This window comes from Propithecus coquereli, unplaced genomic scaffold (assembly GCF_000956105.1).
Source record: "Propithecus coquereli isolate 6110/MARCELLA unplaced genomic scaffold, Pcoq_1.0 Scaffold618, whole genome shotgun sequence".
Taxonomy (NCBI): domain Eukaryota; kingdom Metazoa; phylum Chordata; class Mammalia; order Primates; family Indriidae; genus Propithecus; species Propithecus coquereli.
Genome location: NW_012152152.1, coordinates 336,820 through 355,846, shown reverse-complemented (window position 1 = coordinate 355,846; position 19,027 = coordinate 336,820). Strand labels below are relative to the sequence as shown.

At 33.0% G+C, this 19,027-nt stretch overlaps 1 protein-coding gene across 1 annotated transcript in view; it reads right to left on the bottom strand.

Annotated features, from left to right (window-relative positions):
• LOC105822494 (CUB and sushi domain-containing protein 3-like) overlaps positions 1 to 19,027 on the bottom strand; it is a 258,986-nt gene that overhangs the window by 54,942 nt on the left and 185,017 nt on the right. Inside the window, exon 3 of the mRNA XM_012659474.1 lies at positions 5,749 to 5,943. Coding sequence (XP_012514928.1) covers positions 5,749 to 5,943 — 195 coding nt within the window. The remainder of the gene's footprint in view (positions 1 to 5,748; positions 5,944 to 19,027) is intronic.

The window sequence follows — 19,027 nt, the reverse complement described above, 5'->3', positions numbered from 1 at the left end:
AAATCATTCTATTAATTAAAAAAACCTCCAAATATGCAATACATTCTTATACAATACTGAAAAATATACAAACTCTGTCTCTATTTTCAAAGAAAATGGATTAGTTGAATATTAGAGTGATGAATGAGGGAACACAAAACTTGAACAATAGAGTAAACCAGCAAAAATGTTTCAACTATTATATACATGATGGAAAAAGTAAATAACTTTCTGAAAGGAAGAAGATACAACTCACAAATGCAAAATCGGGAAAATAATGTGTCAGCTGAGTGTTAAAGGCATGGCTGACTGCTACAACGGCTGAGCACAAGGCGATTGCATGGTAAGAACAGGAGGGCTTGATTTTCTTCTCTGCACATAAGAAAGACATGGAAGGCCAGCATATGTTGCTTCGACAAGAGTACCACTCTATTTATTTGCATGAAATTAGGGAACACACATCTGGGCAATAACCCAGATGATCACCAATTAGATCATCTTTCAAATACAAATCTCCCATATTCAATAGATAGACTATGAGTTTCATGAAGTCTGGAGCTATTTCATCCATCATTACACTGAGAAGTGTGGCTTGTGTATAGTGAGTTCTTAATATCTATGCTTAATTACTGAATATACTTCAAATTTGAGAACTTCCAGAAAATGATTACTCAGAAATGCTGTTATCCTTGGGAAACATATTTTCACCAAGGATGTATATTACTTGCTGAATCCAGCTACATTTATTAGGCTAATGTGGGGCTTAAATTTCCCCTTAATTCTTAGAACTCTGAGGAAAATTAATTCCCTTGCCTGTATGGTCCCAGAACCTACATATATTCATTTTCTGATGCTACCAGTTTTCAAATACCTCATATTTCTATGCTATTATAATATTCAGAAATATACCTTTACAGATAAATCTTAGCATGTGTATCCTGTTTTGGTCATGACCATGATAGAAATAAAATATTAATTACCATTTGTTGAATATTATAGATTAAGTATTTTACATACATTAACTAATATAATACTCATCTTAATACTATAAAGTAAATAGGACTACCCCATTTATACAGATGAGAAAACTGGGATCTGAAAAATTAAATATCTAAATTAAGTTTCTATATATGTTCAGTGACAGAGATGTGAAGCAAACCAAGGGTTTTATTGCTCCAGAGTCCACTCTTTCCAGAGTTCTTTACTATCTTGTTTAAAAAATATATATATTCTCCATTACATCAGAGCCCCAGGCACATGTTTAACTGTTAATAGTTATTTTGAGTATGCTAAACAAACATATAACAAAATGTGATCGCTATTTCTTCTACATCATTTTTAAAAATATTTTACTTTTACATATTTAAAACCAATTAGCAAGTTTTGAGCACCTACTATATGGTAAGCATTATATACATATTTAAAAAATATCATGTCGCTTAATCTAATCTCTTTATCTTCACAATATTCTGAGATACATAAAAAATACTCAGTTTTTGACATAAGAAACAACATGCTCAGGTAATATGTGGAAGAAGATAAATTGACTCATAAATCTTATTCCCTTAAAGGAAAATCATGTGCCCTTTGTGACATCATGCTGGGTACTACTAAAACAATCTAATCAGGACATTTTCATCATTTTGTAACACAAATGTACTTTCAAAACAAGATTAGGGTACATGAGAGAGTGATTGAGTGTCGGTCTGATTGTTGATTGGACAAGCTGCATTTTCCAGGTAGTAATGAAGAAGCAAGTGACCTGTGACATTTGTAATTTTTTGCTTGTGGCCTGACATCACTGGGATTTTGTTGGCTGGCTTTACGGTGGTAAAATAACCCCTTTACCAAATGATTCATGCTTAACTTGCTTGTTCTGTAAGAGGCATGCACATTAGTATCAAAGGTAACTGTTCACATTAAGAGACTAGATCTCTACATCAAATGACAGGGCTAATTAAAAGCAAAATGTGCCTAAATGATGTTGCTCAGATAATAATGGCAAGTGTGGTGGTGAAACTTGAAGTATGTGCTAAAACATTTTCTGAGATAATCTTTAAAGCAACATGTTTGAAAGTCAACTAAATCAAACTATCAATGCTTCAATTCTCAAAAAGAATTCTTAATGCATAGTTCATGACATTTTGATAATCCACAGTGCCTTTGAGTGCTTTGTTGCTTGGCGAAAAACAGCTTACCACGGCATTGTTCTCTTTTTGATTCAAGGAGTTACATTAACACATTCTCTTCTTTGGGAGTGGGTTTAAGGAAAAAGGAGAAGGCAGTTTACAAAGTTTCGTTTTTTTTTTTTTCTTTTTCAAACTTTTAAAAAACCGAACTACAAATTATAGCTATAAAAATGTAGCTAAAAATAAACATCTTCCCATTAGCTGAGTCACTACATCTTTGAGGGCTTTTGGTATAAAAACTATAAAAAATATTTGGTTAAATCGTCCCTCTTATTTCACCTTTACTAACTATTGTCTTTTATTGCTTAACTCAATTCCATGTTTCAGCATTACACTTTGATCCAGAAAATTGTTGACCAAAGTTTCTAGAATGAGAATAATGTTATGTGGTGACAAAACAAGCTGCTATTCTTTTTTCATCAGTCATTTTCTCTACCATATTGTAGTGGAAGGCAGTCTTACTTTCAAGAATAAAACTTGGAAGATTTGTTTTGCATTGTGAAAGGCAACAGCTCTCTCATTAGCCTTTTTGCAGTCAAATACTTGGTTTAGGTCACACAGCACCAATTTACTATATGACATCTACATCACTGCCATCCAAGCCTTCTCCCAAAAGATCTCACCTGTCAAATCAAAGTAAACTACATCAACATTTTACAGCATCACATCCCTTCACTGATCTGTGCTTTCCCTGAACCCTCATATGAATTCCAAGATCTTTCCTTTATCTATAACTATATTCAAATCATCAAGAAAATATAAGCACCCTTTTAAAATTTTCTCTTGTTAAATTAAAATGTATACATCCCTAACACAACCTTATATTTTCTATGACTGACTCACTCCTTAAATCTTAATATGTTAACTCTTCCATCGAATTGTTTAATTGTTTTTTTGTATGTGCAACCAGGTTAATTCGGTTCGTTATAACACTATAAATTCATGTGTCTCTTTTACATGCACTTTTATTAGTTCGCCATGGGGTGCATATATCAAAATGCCATTCTGAATATAGAATAATAATTATGAATTTTTGAATGCTAAATCTAGGAATAGCATAATCATTTCACCTTGTCTGCCAACAGCTCTTAATTAGTAAGGAATGCTGTGAGCACTGGGTTAAGAAGGACTCTGAGGGTACATCAAAGCTCAGTGGGAATAAATGTCGTGAAAATGTCTGTCAAAGGAGAGGGTACAGGTAAGACGTATGCTCCAGTTATTTTTATTCCAGAATTTGAGCACAGGAATTAGGATTTACTTTTTATAAGACATTGCTTAGCCCGGCAGCTAGTTGCTTTTTTACAAATACTAGCAGATGGTGTTGATAAAATTCATCCCTCCTGAGAACAAACACAAAAACTCGTACACCATATCCTCTAGGTTGATGTGGCATTTTTTTTTTTAATTAAACTATCATTGTCAGGAAGCATCAAAAGAACTCTCTAAAAGCAAAGGTTTCATCAAGGAGAGATTCTACTTGGGGGAAGCAATAAGCAAATCATTACAGAGTTATCAGCCCCCTGCAAAGTTATAAATTAAAGAATCAGTATGCCATCGAGTGGCAAAAAGCAGAAGAGGGAAGGCATGGGCTGAGCAGTCTCCCATCCTTTCTTTTGAAATGAATGACAACCATACACATTGAAAATACACTAGTCCTCTATTCTTTAAGTTTTAATGAAAAATTGGTTAGTGGGAGACAAATTACGCCTTAGAAAATTAGATCATATGCTCTATGAAGTATGACTTAGACTCTACCTTTAGCCAGTGAATATTAGTAACACATGAGAACTACTTTTGAGACAGGAAAGGAAAATTTGTACTTTCTACATGAATTATTGCCTCATTCAAAATGTTCTTGCTCTATATAATTTGTATTTTTAGCAATCCTCTGTGAAATCTTTTCTTAAAGCATTGTCCCTGGCTGAACTTCCTTCCACTCAATGGGAGATATTAATACCTTTCTTATCAAGATTCCTAGCATACTCTAGCGAGTCTGCTATTAAAGCAATTATCACACATTATTTTTAATATATAGCTCCCACATATGAGTGAGAAAGATTTGTCTTTCTGTTCCTGTATTTAATAATTACTTGATTACATTACGATCTGTTCCACTAGACTACAGGTTCTCAAAGGCAAAAATTGTTTCTTAATCAATCTTTTAATCCTCAGCACATGAAATAATGCTTTGTACAGAGTAAGCCCTTAATAAATACATTTGAATGAGTAAATTTACTCATTAGTATTAATTATTGCTCAGGAGAAAAAAAGATGAGCTTGGCAGACAGAAGTTAACCAGGCAGCATGTCCAAAAACACTGGGTGTCACTTTTTTCATAGATAAAAATATGATAGAAGTTAGAATGGAAGTCAAAGGAAATAGGCCTGCAGGGACCTGTGAATGAGTAGGGGCGTAGGGCATATATTCTGGAAGCAGAGTCTAACCCTGAAACAAAAAGGGCAACATCAACAAAGCAATAGAAGTGTTGGTTTTAGGATTAGATTTGGATAGAAGGGTACTTGATAGTATCCATTTTAAATTAGTCTTTGTTGACTGTATATCATTTCTTTACGGAGGAGATGGTAATAGGTACTAAGGAAAAGTGGGATGATAGAGCTAACATAAGTAATTACTTGGTTTGTACCTGACATCTATATGTATACTATTTCATCAAACTCTAACAGTGTTGTGATTTTGGTATTTCTGCCTATCACTTCATCCTGCTGTAGCTAAAGAAATAGTTTATAAAATTATTCAATTTTTGCTCAAAGGCTCTAGCTAGTAAGAGAAAGAATCAGTGTTTAGAATAGGGTCTTTCTGACTCCAAAGGTTATCATTTGAACTGAGATGGAGAGGAAGAGAGATTAATTCCCAGGTAGTGTTAAGAATTGAAATAATAAGTGTTGGTCTTCAGAATTTCTATAGACAAGATCCATCTATGTATTTCGCTAATGTTGAATATGTTCTATTTTCTTGCCTCTGTTCTTTCAACTTTTTCCACATTATTATATTATTTATTTTCCCTATAATACAAATAGCCTTTACAGTATTAATAACAAACAATACAGCATTAATTTTATAAATCTTCATGCTCTACTCTATCACAAATCTTTAAAAAATTAATTATCCTGTCAACATTTCTCAATAAAAGCGAAATAATGACTTCAACAACCTAATTAAATTTCTAAATATCATAAGCTCTAGATGTTTTTCTAATATAAATATGAACACACATAAAGGTATGTGTATGCATAAATATGTATATAAATCTAGAGATATAAATCACTGTTTCATTTCACAAGTATTCTTGTCTTAAAAAGCATTTAATATTTTCCTATACTTGTCATATAGTGTATGAGATACATATCTATCTATCTATATATATATTTGTTATATAGTATATGATACACACACACACACACACACACACACACACACACATGCACACTTGAGAGTCTGTAGAAGCAAGCACCAAACATTTTTCAAATGTACTGGCTAATTAGAACTCTTATTTTTTAAATATTTTCATTGTGTCAAACAAATATTCTATCAGTATAAAATATATATATATTTTTTTTACCTCTACAAATGGGAACAGGAAAATCCCATGAGGCTGTATTAACTGAATTGGCTATGCAGGTGAGTTGAGGGTGGCCATCAAGGATATATCCAGTAACACAGCTGTAGCGGATCTTGTCCCCAACTTCGAATCTCGTACCATATAATACACCTTTGGGTGGAACTCCTGGGTTTCCACAAGAGCTACTCTGCAATTCTACAGAAGAGGAGAAAAACGAGAATTTACAGTTATTTTGATACATACTTTATTGTTTTAGATTCATAAATTTATATGTAGATATAGATATCCATATTTCTTTGGAGAAGAGTTACAAAAAAAGAAATGTCTTCTACTTCAATTCGTGTGACAGTGAAGTACGAGAAATTTTACTATTATTTGTACTGGAAAATTTTAGATATTTTGTATTACTTAGTCTTAGAGTAAGTTTTGAAATTAATATTACTCATATCTTACAGATAAATAAAACTGAGCTTAAAACCACCTATGTGGCTTATTTAAAGTTATATGCTAATAACATAATAATAAACAAATTCATTTTCATTCATATGATCTCCAGTATTTTAATGTTTCTACTCAGCCTTAAACCATGAACATTCATCTGATAAAATACACATTCAGGGTGGAAACTTTTTTCATTCAAATGAGAAAAATATAGTGCAGCAGAAAATGGAGGAGATTTTGAAGTTAGAGAGATTGAGCTATAATTCTAGCTCTATTATTTGTTATTAACCTTGAATGTATAATAGGAATTATATTAGGCGAGGTAAAGACATTATATGTAACCAAATGTTTGTACCCCCATAATATTCTGAAATAAAAAGAGTTATAATAATAAACTAAGCACTATAGTTGTGACATTTTAATTGGATCAATATGCAAAATACCTGGAAAATGCCTTATGTATCAGAATATTTTACCTATCACCCTGTTATTCTATTAGTTTATGCTTAAAGGTAAACAAGTATAGTAATGTAAGAGATTTTTTACAATAATAATCAATTCAGAAAAAAATTCAATTTTACTTTAAGTGAAAAAATATATAAAAATAGTAGAATTTACAGAATAAAGACATAAGGGATAAGTTATTTTTCATTATGTTGTTTTCTAAGTTTTCTATTATATTCTTTTATTATATTACCTTTATACTATGAAATAATAATAAGTGAAAACACAAATAGTAATAAATTAATGAGATAAAATGTATTCCAATTTGAATAAACATACAGTTTAGTTAATAATATTGTACAAATGTTAATTTCCCAGTTTTGACAATTTTATTGTGGCTACATAAGTAGTTATATTAAGGGAAGCTGGTTACGAGTATAAAACTACTATTTTTACAAAATAATAACTTAAAAGTGACTTTGCGATGCAAAAATATGTTCCCATTTTGCCTTGATATTTATCTCATTTGTGCAATTAATAAGTTCCATACGGTATCATTATATTAAATCAAATAATTATAAATGATTTAAAATATAATATGATGTTAAATATAATGGCAATATTAAGTAAAAACATTAAATACAAAATGGTTCATAATATGTAGCTGCAGATTTACAAAAACAAAGTGCACTTATGCATAAGAATTGTATACAGAGTTGAAATTTTTATCTTTTTATCTATAATGACATTATAGTAATTTTGTGTTTTTAAAACTTACATTAATTTTGCTGTATGAACTTTCTAATGCAAGTAAAAAAATCACAGATTAATTTCAAATATGATGTCAGTTTAACAGAGGAAAATGTATAGAGGTCAGGACATCCATAAAACTTGTGATATGTTTTAAAGTTAAAATATTTACTTTGAATTTAAAACAGTTTTAGGTTTCTCAAATCTAGAAAAGTAAAGAACTTGACTAATAATTACTAAATGCAAATGTTTTAAATAAATAGTAGGCAATTTCCTTAATAATACATAATAAACTTAAATTTATAAAATATTTTAAATGTAAATAATGAAGGTTAATTATTTCTATTTTAGTATTTCACTTTACTGTTTCCCTAAGACATAAGCTGATTGTGCATTTTCAGTAAAACAACACAAATTCATTGTCTGTGAATTTTAAACAATTTTTTTAAAAAATGCTTTGAAGCGAACAGAAGTTTATTTTGAAATACCTAATTTTTGGAAAAATTAATTTGATTAATAGATGAAATATTTGCTGCAAGAGATGGTGAGGTTAATAAGTTTTGATAAAATGAATAAGAATCAATCCCTTGAATATAGTAATAACAAAGGAAACACTTTTAATGAAACTACCACTTTGGCCTTAGAATCAATCCACTCCTCTCCTTTCCACCCTCTAAAAAATAATTAAGGTCAGGACTTCAATTATCATAAGGTTTTATATCTAGGAGAAAAATAGTTTCCAGATTATTTCACAGGAAGCAGTTATGTGAGTGCATAAAGGAGAAAAAGGCTCTAAATAGTTGTTATATTCAAATTAAACTTTGGTTTAAGTGAACAAATAAACGTTTCCTAGAACAAAGTACCTAAAACATAAATGGAAAATATATCAGGTGAAGTAGTGAATGAATAATAACATTGGATGGACTCTTAATAGATTATCTAATCTCCTGCCTTATGGCTCAATTATTTTTAACCCATATACTGATAAAAATTTAGGCCATTTGAAAATGAAACGCAAAGAATATAATTTTAAAACATATCTGGTGCTCACCTTCAGGAAATTTCTTTTTTTTTTTTTTTTTTTGAGACAGAGTCTCACTCTTTTGCCCGGGCTACAGTGAGTGCCGTGGCGTCATCCTAGCTCACAGCAACCTCAAACTCCTGGGCTCAAGCAATCCTTCTGCCTCAGCCTCCCGAGTAGCTGGGACTACAGGCATGCACCACCATGCCTGGCTAATTTTTTCTATATATTTTTTTAGCCGTCCGATTAATTTCTTTCTATTTTTGGTAGAGACGGGGTCTCGCTCTTGCTCAGGCTGGTCCCGAGCTCCTGAGCTCAAACAATCTGCCCGCCTCGGCCTCCCAGAGAGCTAGGATTACAGGCGTGAGCCACTGCGCCCAGCCAGGAAATTTCTAGTGTTGTTTTCCCTTGTTTATCACCTTCATTAATGAGAACATCTACCCATCATCCTCTGTTGACTGAGTAACCCATGAAAACAGTTAAGACCTTTCACATTCGTGTTTAATAGATCCTGATTCTATAACCATTGCTCATGGATTCCATTTTTTGTCTTCTCTCAACCCTTTAATTTGGGACTTCTTTCTAAGCTGTCTTTGTCCATTTTATTTTAAGAGGTAAAGCCAAGAAGGATGTATTATTAACTGAAGAATTATATAACCCACTATCAAAAAATACTATAATCTGTTTGAAAATTCAATTATTAGTCTTGATTTTTTAAAAAAATAAATAGTGCTGCATATTTAAATATTTTAATTGCATTAACTTTTCATTATAAAAATGATTTTTAAAAATATCTAGGTTAGACTAATTTTTAGGCAGCAGTCAAGAGTCTGAATTTCAGGGAAAATGAAATATCCAGCCATATTCAGTAAAGCAAAATATAAACTAATTGTTAATATATGTTTTAAGTGTGTATTATAGGTAGTGATTTTACTTAAAAATTATAACATCATTCTTAAGGAAAATAGAGATTTAAACAATAAAATGAAGAATGTTTGGGTAATTCATCAGAGGTACATGCAAGATAGTCACATTGTGCTCGTTACCTCAGTGTGTTTCTCACGCAAATAATTACATCTAACAGCAGAGTTGTTTTCCTCTTCTTTCATTTATCTTCTTTCACCAGCAGATGACATTAATATATTAATTGACAAGTTTGAGTAAAATAAAACAATTATAGAACTGGACAAATTGTCATCTTATATTCCATAATACAGGGATTGGGGTGGGAGAGGTAGCACTTTAAAATAATTTTCACCGTTAGTTTGGTTGAGCCCTGATTAAATTTTTAAAAATGCAAAAATAAATTTTAAAAAATTACTGCAGCCTATTTCAGTTCTGATCTTGGCATCTATGACATGAGATCACTCTTGTAAATAAAATAAATATTTAATATTTAAAGTGAGCAGTCTGCTAAATTGAGAAGATGACTAGAAAATGAGTCTGAAGATTTGCGCACTAAAAACACATCTCTGAAAATGTCAGAGGCCCCCTGTGTTAAGTACACTGCTCTATCCATAGCAAATGATTTAGTCAAATTAAAGTTCACTTGGTTTTGGATGGGAAGATATACATTTTATTTATTCTCTCCTCTCACAGATATTGAAATTATCAGCAAGTATTAATAATATGAAAGCATTTTGGCACCACAGACCATTCTAAAGTATAGGTGATTTTTGATATATCAAAGTAATTCCTTGGAAAACATTCAAGATAATTTTTTAAAATCCAATTGTATTATAGATTATAGAGTTTAGCAACACTAGTCTATATCAGTTAAATGAAGATATACAAATAAATTACTTGATAAGGGACACTACTTTAATCATCAGAAGTTTTTAAGGGTTACCATTAACATTGCTCTATGATGTGTACCATCAGCATAATATTGCTTCCCTTGCTTTTTGATTTAACAATTTGAGAAAGTTAACCTTCATTGTTGAGTATCAGCTTTGAGATTTAGGCTGTTCTAGGCACCTAGGCATTCATTTTTCTCTTATATCTCTTAAAATACTCAATATCATATATGATTTCCCCCATTGTATAGAAAGGGAAACTGAGTCTTAGGTAGATTAAGTAATTAATAAATAGTAGATTTGTGGTTCAAGCCTAGGTTTCCTAACTTAAAAGCCTTAGATTATTTCACAATTATATATTGCTAACTAGGAAAAGCAGATGTTCATTCCAGAAATGTTTTTTTAAGTGTCTATCATTAGCAATGCTCTGGGGATAGAATCTTGCAAAAGACAGACATAGACCGGCTCTCATGGCATTTATAACTTAGTGGCGACCACAAGTAATAAACAAGTGATTACAGAATATTAGTTATAATGTGGTAGGTGGTACAAAGGAAATATACAAGTTATGATAAAACATAAAATGGAGAAAACTTAGTAAGTCTTGAATAAAAGGAGGTCTGGAAAGGATTTCCTGATAAAGTAAGGCTTAAATTGTGATCTGAAATAGGATGCTAAATTAGTTAGATTTTTTTAAAAAGAACAAATTAGTATTTAAAACTATTCTTCAAAATAGAAAAGCACAGATATCAAAGTCTATAATAGTTATTAGATTTGACCATACTATAAATACAGGCTTTATGGATGTGGTAGGGTAGAAACTGAATTGAAAAAATATATATTTCAAAAGGGTTGATCATAGACAGGTTCATGTAGTGAATATATATCCTTTTAATAGGCTCACGAATATAAAGGGGAACTGTATCCATCATTAAATGTTTGGTGGTAGGGTGCTATAAGCTCTTCAGAAGGGAATACATGAGAGTAAATAATTGAAATCCATTCTAAATGTACCATGAGCAGAGATTTTCACAAGCATGAATGATTTATGCTGTATGAGTTTACTAATTTAATAATAATTCAATCTTAAATGGGAAAAACTGTGTTCAAAAAGATTATCAAAATTAATTTTTTAAAAATATTAGTAATCAAACTGATGTATGCATATTATTTTAATATGTGAATACCAACTTTATAAGGCTATTGATATGATTATATAAAACAATATATGTAAGTCGTTTGCATTCTGTTCAAGCACTCAATATGTGCCAAGTATTACTATTAGCTCAATAAATTGCAGCTTTATAATTATTATAATCAATTTTGCATTTGAGACATCAAAATTATCTGTGATAATGTTATGGTCTACTAGAGGCAGGGTCATATTTATCAAATCTTCATTAAATGCTAATTAACTATGTTAGATCATTCTTGATGTCTTAAAAATTGATTAAAAAATAGGAATTTAGTAAAGGATAAAATTCCATTACTCTTCTCTAAGTCATAAATGAAATTTAAGGTCTAACCTTAACTTTTGATAGAAAATTTGTATAACCAATTCACAAAACTTTCCTGTAGGTGTCATTGATTAATTCATTTTTCATCTATGATTGGTATCATATATCAAGCACAATCTTGAACACAGTGATTATCAAAAGGTATCTTTTATGAACTGCAGCCTAACAAAATTCAGACAGTTAAAAAAAAGAAAATGAAAAAAGTATAAAATGCCATTTGAAAGACAGTATATATAAAGGACCATAGGAGGAAGAGGTTTTGTCATGGTTTCCTTGGATAAATTAAAATAAAACTCTATCAAGCAATTTAGAAAACCAAGAGTGATTTATACTAATAAACATTAAATCAACCTCAGCTCTGAAAAACAAATCCTCAATTCATTGGGAGCACACGGGTAGTTGTGAAAAATAAGATGTTTAGCAAATTATCAGGAAAAAAACCTGACATTGAAAATTGGAATGGAAAATCTAAAAAAGGGATAACGGACACCATGACTACAGAATCGCATGATTATTCAGACAAATAGATGAAGCATGATCCTGCTGAGATCAATTAACAATGCTTTAAAACATTGCAAAACTATATCTACTAAGGGAAGTAAAATCAAGTTGTTTGTACTTCTTACAGAAAATTGATCTCAGGGTTTTATTTCCCAGATGATTAAAAATAATTTAGGAGAGCTAACACCAAGCTGAAGCTAAATGTTTTGCACCTAGTACCTCTCACCTTAACACTTACAAGCACTTAACAAACTAATACATTTTCTAACTTTTCCGGTGGTGTAAAATGCTCTTTATTACAGATACTGAACCATTTCATTCACATAGGGCATAAAAGGTGTAGTTTGAGAATTCACTTGGGGACTTTGGTTTGAGCAAACATTTTGTGAGTACTATGAATCACTTATCACAGCTATCATGTCCTCATGGATTTTTCTTTCAGTACATATAACTGAGTGAAATTTATTTCTTTATACACTTGCTTCCTGACCAGACTGAGCATTTCGAGAACAAGGGCTCTAATCCATCTTTGTTTATCAAGAATTTAAGTACATTGTGTTGCTGACAAGCGAAAAAGAATTAAGTTAATTGAATTATCCCTTTTAATATAAAAATATAAAAGTTAATCATCATACAGAGGTTTTTCTTTCAGGCAATTTTTAAATTTTTTTATGAGTATTTTTTTCTTATTTCAGCATATTATGGCGGTACAGATGTTTAGGTTACGTATGTTGCCCTTGTCCCCCTCCCCCCACCAAGTCAGAGTTTCAAGTGCGTCCATCCCTCGGATGGTGTGCATTGCACTCATTGTGTATGCATATACCCGTCCCCTCCTCCTCCCTTCCCCCTCCCCGAGTTTGTAAAAGTAAATGTTTAGACACAAAATAATTAAGTGGAGCCTGTAGTGTAGAACAGAAGGGTAGGTATATCATAAATTAAACTCGGGTCATGCTAGGCACTAGATTGCATTGGCAACATATGATCTTATATGGGTCAAATTATTAATACATAGTTATGCCATTCTATTTTCTTTTTCTACGAAAATGCATTCAGTTCTATAAGCCATTTACATGAGCATAATTCCAAGGCTACTGGTCATGCCATAGACCCCACTGGAATGCTGGAGATGAGCAAACCTGAGCAACACTTGCCATTTCAAAAGTCATGCTGAAACTTCAAAAAGGATCACTGTTGCTAATCAAAAGGACAAATGCCCATTATTTAGTATTATTATTTTAACTTAAAAGGGAATCCAAATAAATTATTGGCTGCTGGAAAATAAACGAGAGCAAAACAATACTGTATTAGCTAGTCTCCCTAAGAGGAAAATAGATTACTAGATTGATTTAGCAGGGGAAATGAACATTGATTAAAATGTATTTCAAGCAGCAGGAGAAAAGTCTGAGCTCATAATATTTTTTCTTTTATTCTTAAGAAAAATCTTAGGGTAGGCTGGATATATTTCCAAGGAAAGGAAGTATGGAGCAATGGAAGAGTTAGTGTAAAACCAACACATAAAAATGTATGCTATCTAGGCAATATCATTCTGTTTTGATATTGTGGGCATAAGTAGAAACCACTGGCATTACAGAAAAATGTCTGGAAGTCAGATCAAGATTAATGGTCAAATACAAGGTAGAAAATCCATTGCATGGTATAGCTGTTATTTCTTTTGGTCTGTGAATAAGAAGTAATTAATGTTCTTTTTCAAGTACAAATATCTGCACTCTTTGGAAAAATATATTTTAATACCTGAAATGAGTTTGTAAACACAATATGATATTTTTGTTTTGTAAACTATCTAGCTACCAATGAATTAAGATAGTTGGGTGAAAAGTTCATGAAAGATAAACAATTTTATGATTATTAGAAACTGTATTCTATATAGCTACCAGAATATTATCAAAGCAAAAAAAATAAAAATATAGAAAAGAGGCATATTAGCAGCCATACTCACTTTAAAGTTTCTGAACATAGAATAATGCTGCATCTGGTATGGGGCAGCATTCGATAGCTTGATTAATAGAAAAATATGAATAGTCTCTTTTCCTTGTGACAGAATTGGGACAAGTATTTGTATTAAGACTTTTGGATAAAAGTAATTTAATTCCTTAAAAAGATGTGTTAAGCTGGTCATGGATAATTTACTGGATTATATATTCATCAAATATGATGAGTGATAAATATCACTGTATTTTAGCAATTAATCCATCACCAAATAATAATTGAAGCCTGAGGCATAAATGTCAAAGGGCTATAAAAAATATGACACCGTTTCTATCTTGTTGAAACTTCTAACTCAACTGGAAAGATAAGACATACATAGTAATGATCTTCTAGAAATTATTAATAAAAGATAAAGTTGATTCCATAGGCTGAACACTTAAAAAAATTTACTGTTATATACACAAAAGGAAGACTGCTGTATGGAAAGAGACAAGTTAAGATTTTAGTTGGAGAGGAGTCAAAGGGAATAATCAAATGAACCATATGAGTAAGAGCCATAGAGAGGAATGTGCAGGATGCCATCAAGGACAATGTACAGAACAGGTTGGTTTGGGTAGAACACCATACATTTGAGGGAATACAGAATGAAACTCCAGAAAAGAATCTCAGGGTGGCACCTTGGAAAGACTTCAAATTAGTTGTTTTAGGGTCAATGCTAAATTGCCACTGCCACCTCCCCCCCCCCAAGAAAAAAAAACAAACAAGGAATTGGAATTTGGCACAAATAAGACAGCAGTTATTTCTTTTTTTTGTGACTCTCTAATTAGTCTAGGCAAAGAAGGGTTGGACTGCGCCCTCAGGTCATGAGGACTCAAGAATTTTTTCCATCTTGCTGCTTTATCATCCCCTAGGGCATTGCCTTTATCTGCAAGGTGACACCAGGTGGCTGCAAATGTTGAACTCTAGGCTACTGAGGGTTGAATGAGGGGAGGTTAGGCAAAAGAAACTTTCCCTCCCTTCCCTTCACTGACAAAACCCTTTCTCATTACTACATCCTACTTAAATTCTAAATTTTCTGGGAGATTCAGACCAGTTTTTGTTGTTGTTTTACCACCAAGGCCAGCTATAATTCCTCATGCATCAAGGATCTGATGTAGTAGAAAAAGTATGTAGATAAGCAAAGAAAGGGGAATATTCCATAGTCAAAGGTCAAGGAAATGAATGGATCCTGTTGACCAGGTATTATGAAGAGACTCCTGCCCTGGTAGACCTTGGTCCTATTCTCTAGGAGGTACTCCTTTGTCCTCTGTCCTCTGTTGTCCCTTTCCATTTGGTGCTGAAGAGTAAACTATCTTTGGGATTGAGCAGTGCTGATATCATACATCTGATAATGCAGGTTTGGTGCTTGAAAATTGCCTCAAGGACTGCCAATGCAGAGATTCATTTGGCTAATAATGTCTCCAAAACTTATTAGGAATTGGTTTATTTGCTTCCAGTTGTGTTCTTGTACCAGTGAACACACTACTCAATCCCCAACTTGCTCTGTGTCTTTCATTCTTTTTCTCCATGGGAGTAACTTGAGGTGATCTGAAGCAATAAGCTTGGGCAAGAGTGACACATTCTATATCTGATCTTTGGCTCCAAGGCTGCCTTCCATCCTCAGACTAAGAAACTTAATAGAAGATTCTGATAAATCTTTTTATACCCTGTTATGCAGAAGCAGTTAGCTTTTCCAACTCATAATTCCCCAGAATTTTAGACTCTATTTCCTTCACTCTCCTTGAAAATGGCTAAATTATGCTTGAGCTCTTCTGCATTTTATTCAAACTTTTTATTGATGTATATTAATTGTATATATTTTTGGAGTACATGCAATATTGTGATACCTGCATACAATGTGTATTGATCAAGATAATTAGGGGTGTATGTGTGTGTGTGTGTGTGTGTGTGTGTGTAAAAACCAACTCAAACTGTGTTCTTCCTCTGCTATCACACCACTACCACAATTGACACAGTAGATTTCTGTGATTAAAATGTGATTAAGTATGTGTGCATGGGGTTCTTCCCACTACCAAGCAAGCAATCAGTTTTGCATTAGACAATGACTGGATGTCCTCTAATTCTATTCAGACACTATTTAACTAGAGACAGCATCAGATCTCGCAATTTGAGGGCTTAGTTCCCAAGACTCCACCCTCTCCCCCAGGTACCAGTTACAAGTCTGGGCCCCCAGACCCCCTCTTTGGGTTTGATTTATTTGCTAGAGTGGCTCACAGAACTCAGGGAAACATTCATGCTTATTGGTGGATTGTTATAAAGGATATTATAAAAATACAGATGAAAAGATATGTAAGATGAGGAATGGGAGAAGGGGCACAGAGGTTTCATGTCATTCCTGGGCACGCCACCCTCTAGTAACCTCCACGTGTTCAGCTATCCAGAAGCTCCCCAAACCCTGTCCTTTTGGGTTGTTATGGAGGCTTTATTGTGTAGATATGTTTGATTAAACCTTTGGTCATTGGAGATTGACTTAACCTTCAGCCCCTCTTCTCTCCCTCTGGATTGGGGGCTGAGACTGAGAGTCTTTTCCATGATCCGCCCCCGTATTAAAACTACCTAGGGACTGTCAGCCATCAGTCAATTCATTAACATACAAAAAGGGATCACTTTCGAGTGTCTAAGGATTTTAGGGGTTGTATGCCAGAGAATGAGAAGATCGAATACATGTTTCATCGTATCACATTGGCATATCTACTACCTCAAACACTTATTTTCTCCTTCTGTTGGGAACATTATAAATCTTTTCTTTTCTATAATAAATTATCAAACTCTACTGTACTTTTGAATGCTGGAATTTATTCCTTCTAACTGTATTTTTGAACTCTTTAAATTTATCTTTGTTGTAAAACATTGCCAAGAGCAGCCAGAAACAGATAACACACCTTAACATGTTCTTTTTAACCTCATCCTTCTGACCTACAGCCCCAGTGGTCTGCCTTTCACATTGTCATGAGCAGTTACTTCACCAAACACTTGCTATAATACACAAAAGTCATAACTGTCCAACTCATAATATCTGCTTCCTTGCTACTACTCCTGACCTCAAAACAGTGACACGTTTTAGATTTATATTTCAACACATCACTTCCAGTACAAATATTTCACCACTGCCAGAAATAAAATATACTTTTTTAAAAAAGGATTTAATGCAGTTTCTAGGAACAGGTGCTAGGCTGGACCTTTGACCAGTAAAGAATTAACCCAATAGTGGGACTGCTACCCTGAGGCCACATCTGGAATTAGGTTTACCTGCAGTCACTGTCACCTTACTACCAACCTCTGAACAGTGGAAAGAGATTGGGGAAAAAGCACCTGAAATTACTTAAGGAGCTCAGTAAATTTCACCCCAAATTATGACTCCTTGGTATAAAGAATATTTTGAATTAAAGGCTCTTAGAGATCAACAGGCCTTGGAAGGGGCTTTCCCTCTACCTGCATAAAACCAGATGGACCCTTCAGAAAGAACATTGACTTCCCTTCCCCTCCCTGTTACCTCAATATATTAAAGGAAAGAAGATCAATAATGCAACGAGACACGGCTCAAATCATTTTAAATGTAATACCTGTCTTTCAAGTTAATTTAGAGAATCATTTACAAGTCAATCTATTTGCCCTGCCCCCATCCATTCATTCTCCCAAGTATCTATCTATCCTCCCTAGCAACCATTTATTGCCCCTAAACTGAATTGCCTATATTCCTCATCTTTCCCTCCCCTCTAAAGTGAGGGTATATAAATTTCTAGACCTCACAGTGATACTGGGTAATCATTCTGTGATTCTCCCCATGATCGCGGTCAATAAATCTCTTTTTCTTGTTACTCTGCCTAATTGCCAGTTGATCTTTCAGTGAAACTTCCAGGGATGAAGGGGAAGTTTCCCCTCACTCCCATATTACATTTTGAGGATCAGGAAGTCATAGCAAGAGGCAACAAATATGACCACTGTGGTTTACCTATAGGAAGCTGGAAATTCCTGGAAACTGCTGTAGTAAAATTTCAACACTGGTAATGAAATCAATAGCCAGAATCTGCGGGAAAATTGTATGTGCCTAAATTTCATGTTTCATTCTCCCTCAAGTGTACATTATTGATGGAACTTAATTCATATCCACTACAAGAGAGCCTCAGAAATGTGGTTCTTTTTTTGTGTGTTTTTGTTTTTTTCTAACATTTTCAGAGAGAAAGAGTGAAATGGAGAGTGATAGACTTACCCAATATTTAGGTTTCTCCCATTCATCTTATTTCAGTTGATAGGTTAATTATCTTAAAACACCCCACACAATCCCTCCAACTCTGCCTACAAAAGAAAGTCTTATCTCCCACCTGATGATCAAGATGTTCACAATCCTACCCCTTTATACTTCTCCGAAATCTCTCCACGCTTGTCTATTCACATGTTCTATTTCAGTGAAATAGCTACTGCCTCACCCATATGTTATATGCATTCTTGCTTCACAAGTTTGCTTACACCATTTGAAATACTTTCCCATGTCTTCTTTGCCTATACAGATGTTTCTATCCTTCAAGATCTAAATCCCCAGCTTCTCCAAAAAAGCTTTTCCAAACTCTTCAGTCCATGGTGATTACCTTCACTCTGGAACCAAAACTTTTTATTTTCCATTGTATTCACTGATCACTTACTCAAAAGTATTTAGACATATCATTTTGCCACCTTTTAGTATTTTTCTTGTTTTTTTTTTGAATTCTATATTGTTCTTCAAATTATAATTTGTGAATACTCTGTCTATTCAATTGACTTGTGACCATAATCAAGTCAGATATTATGCTTTTATAAGCATCTTT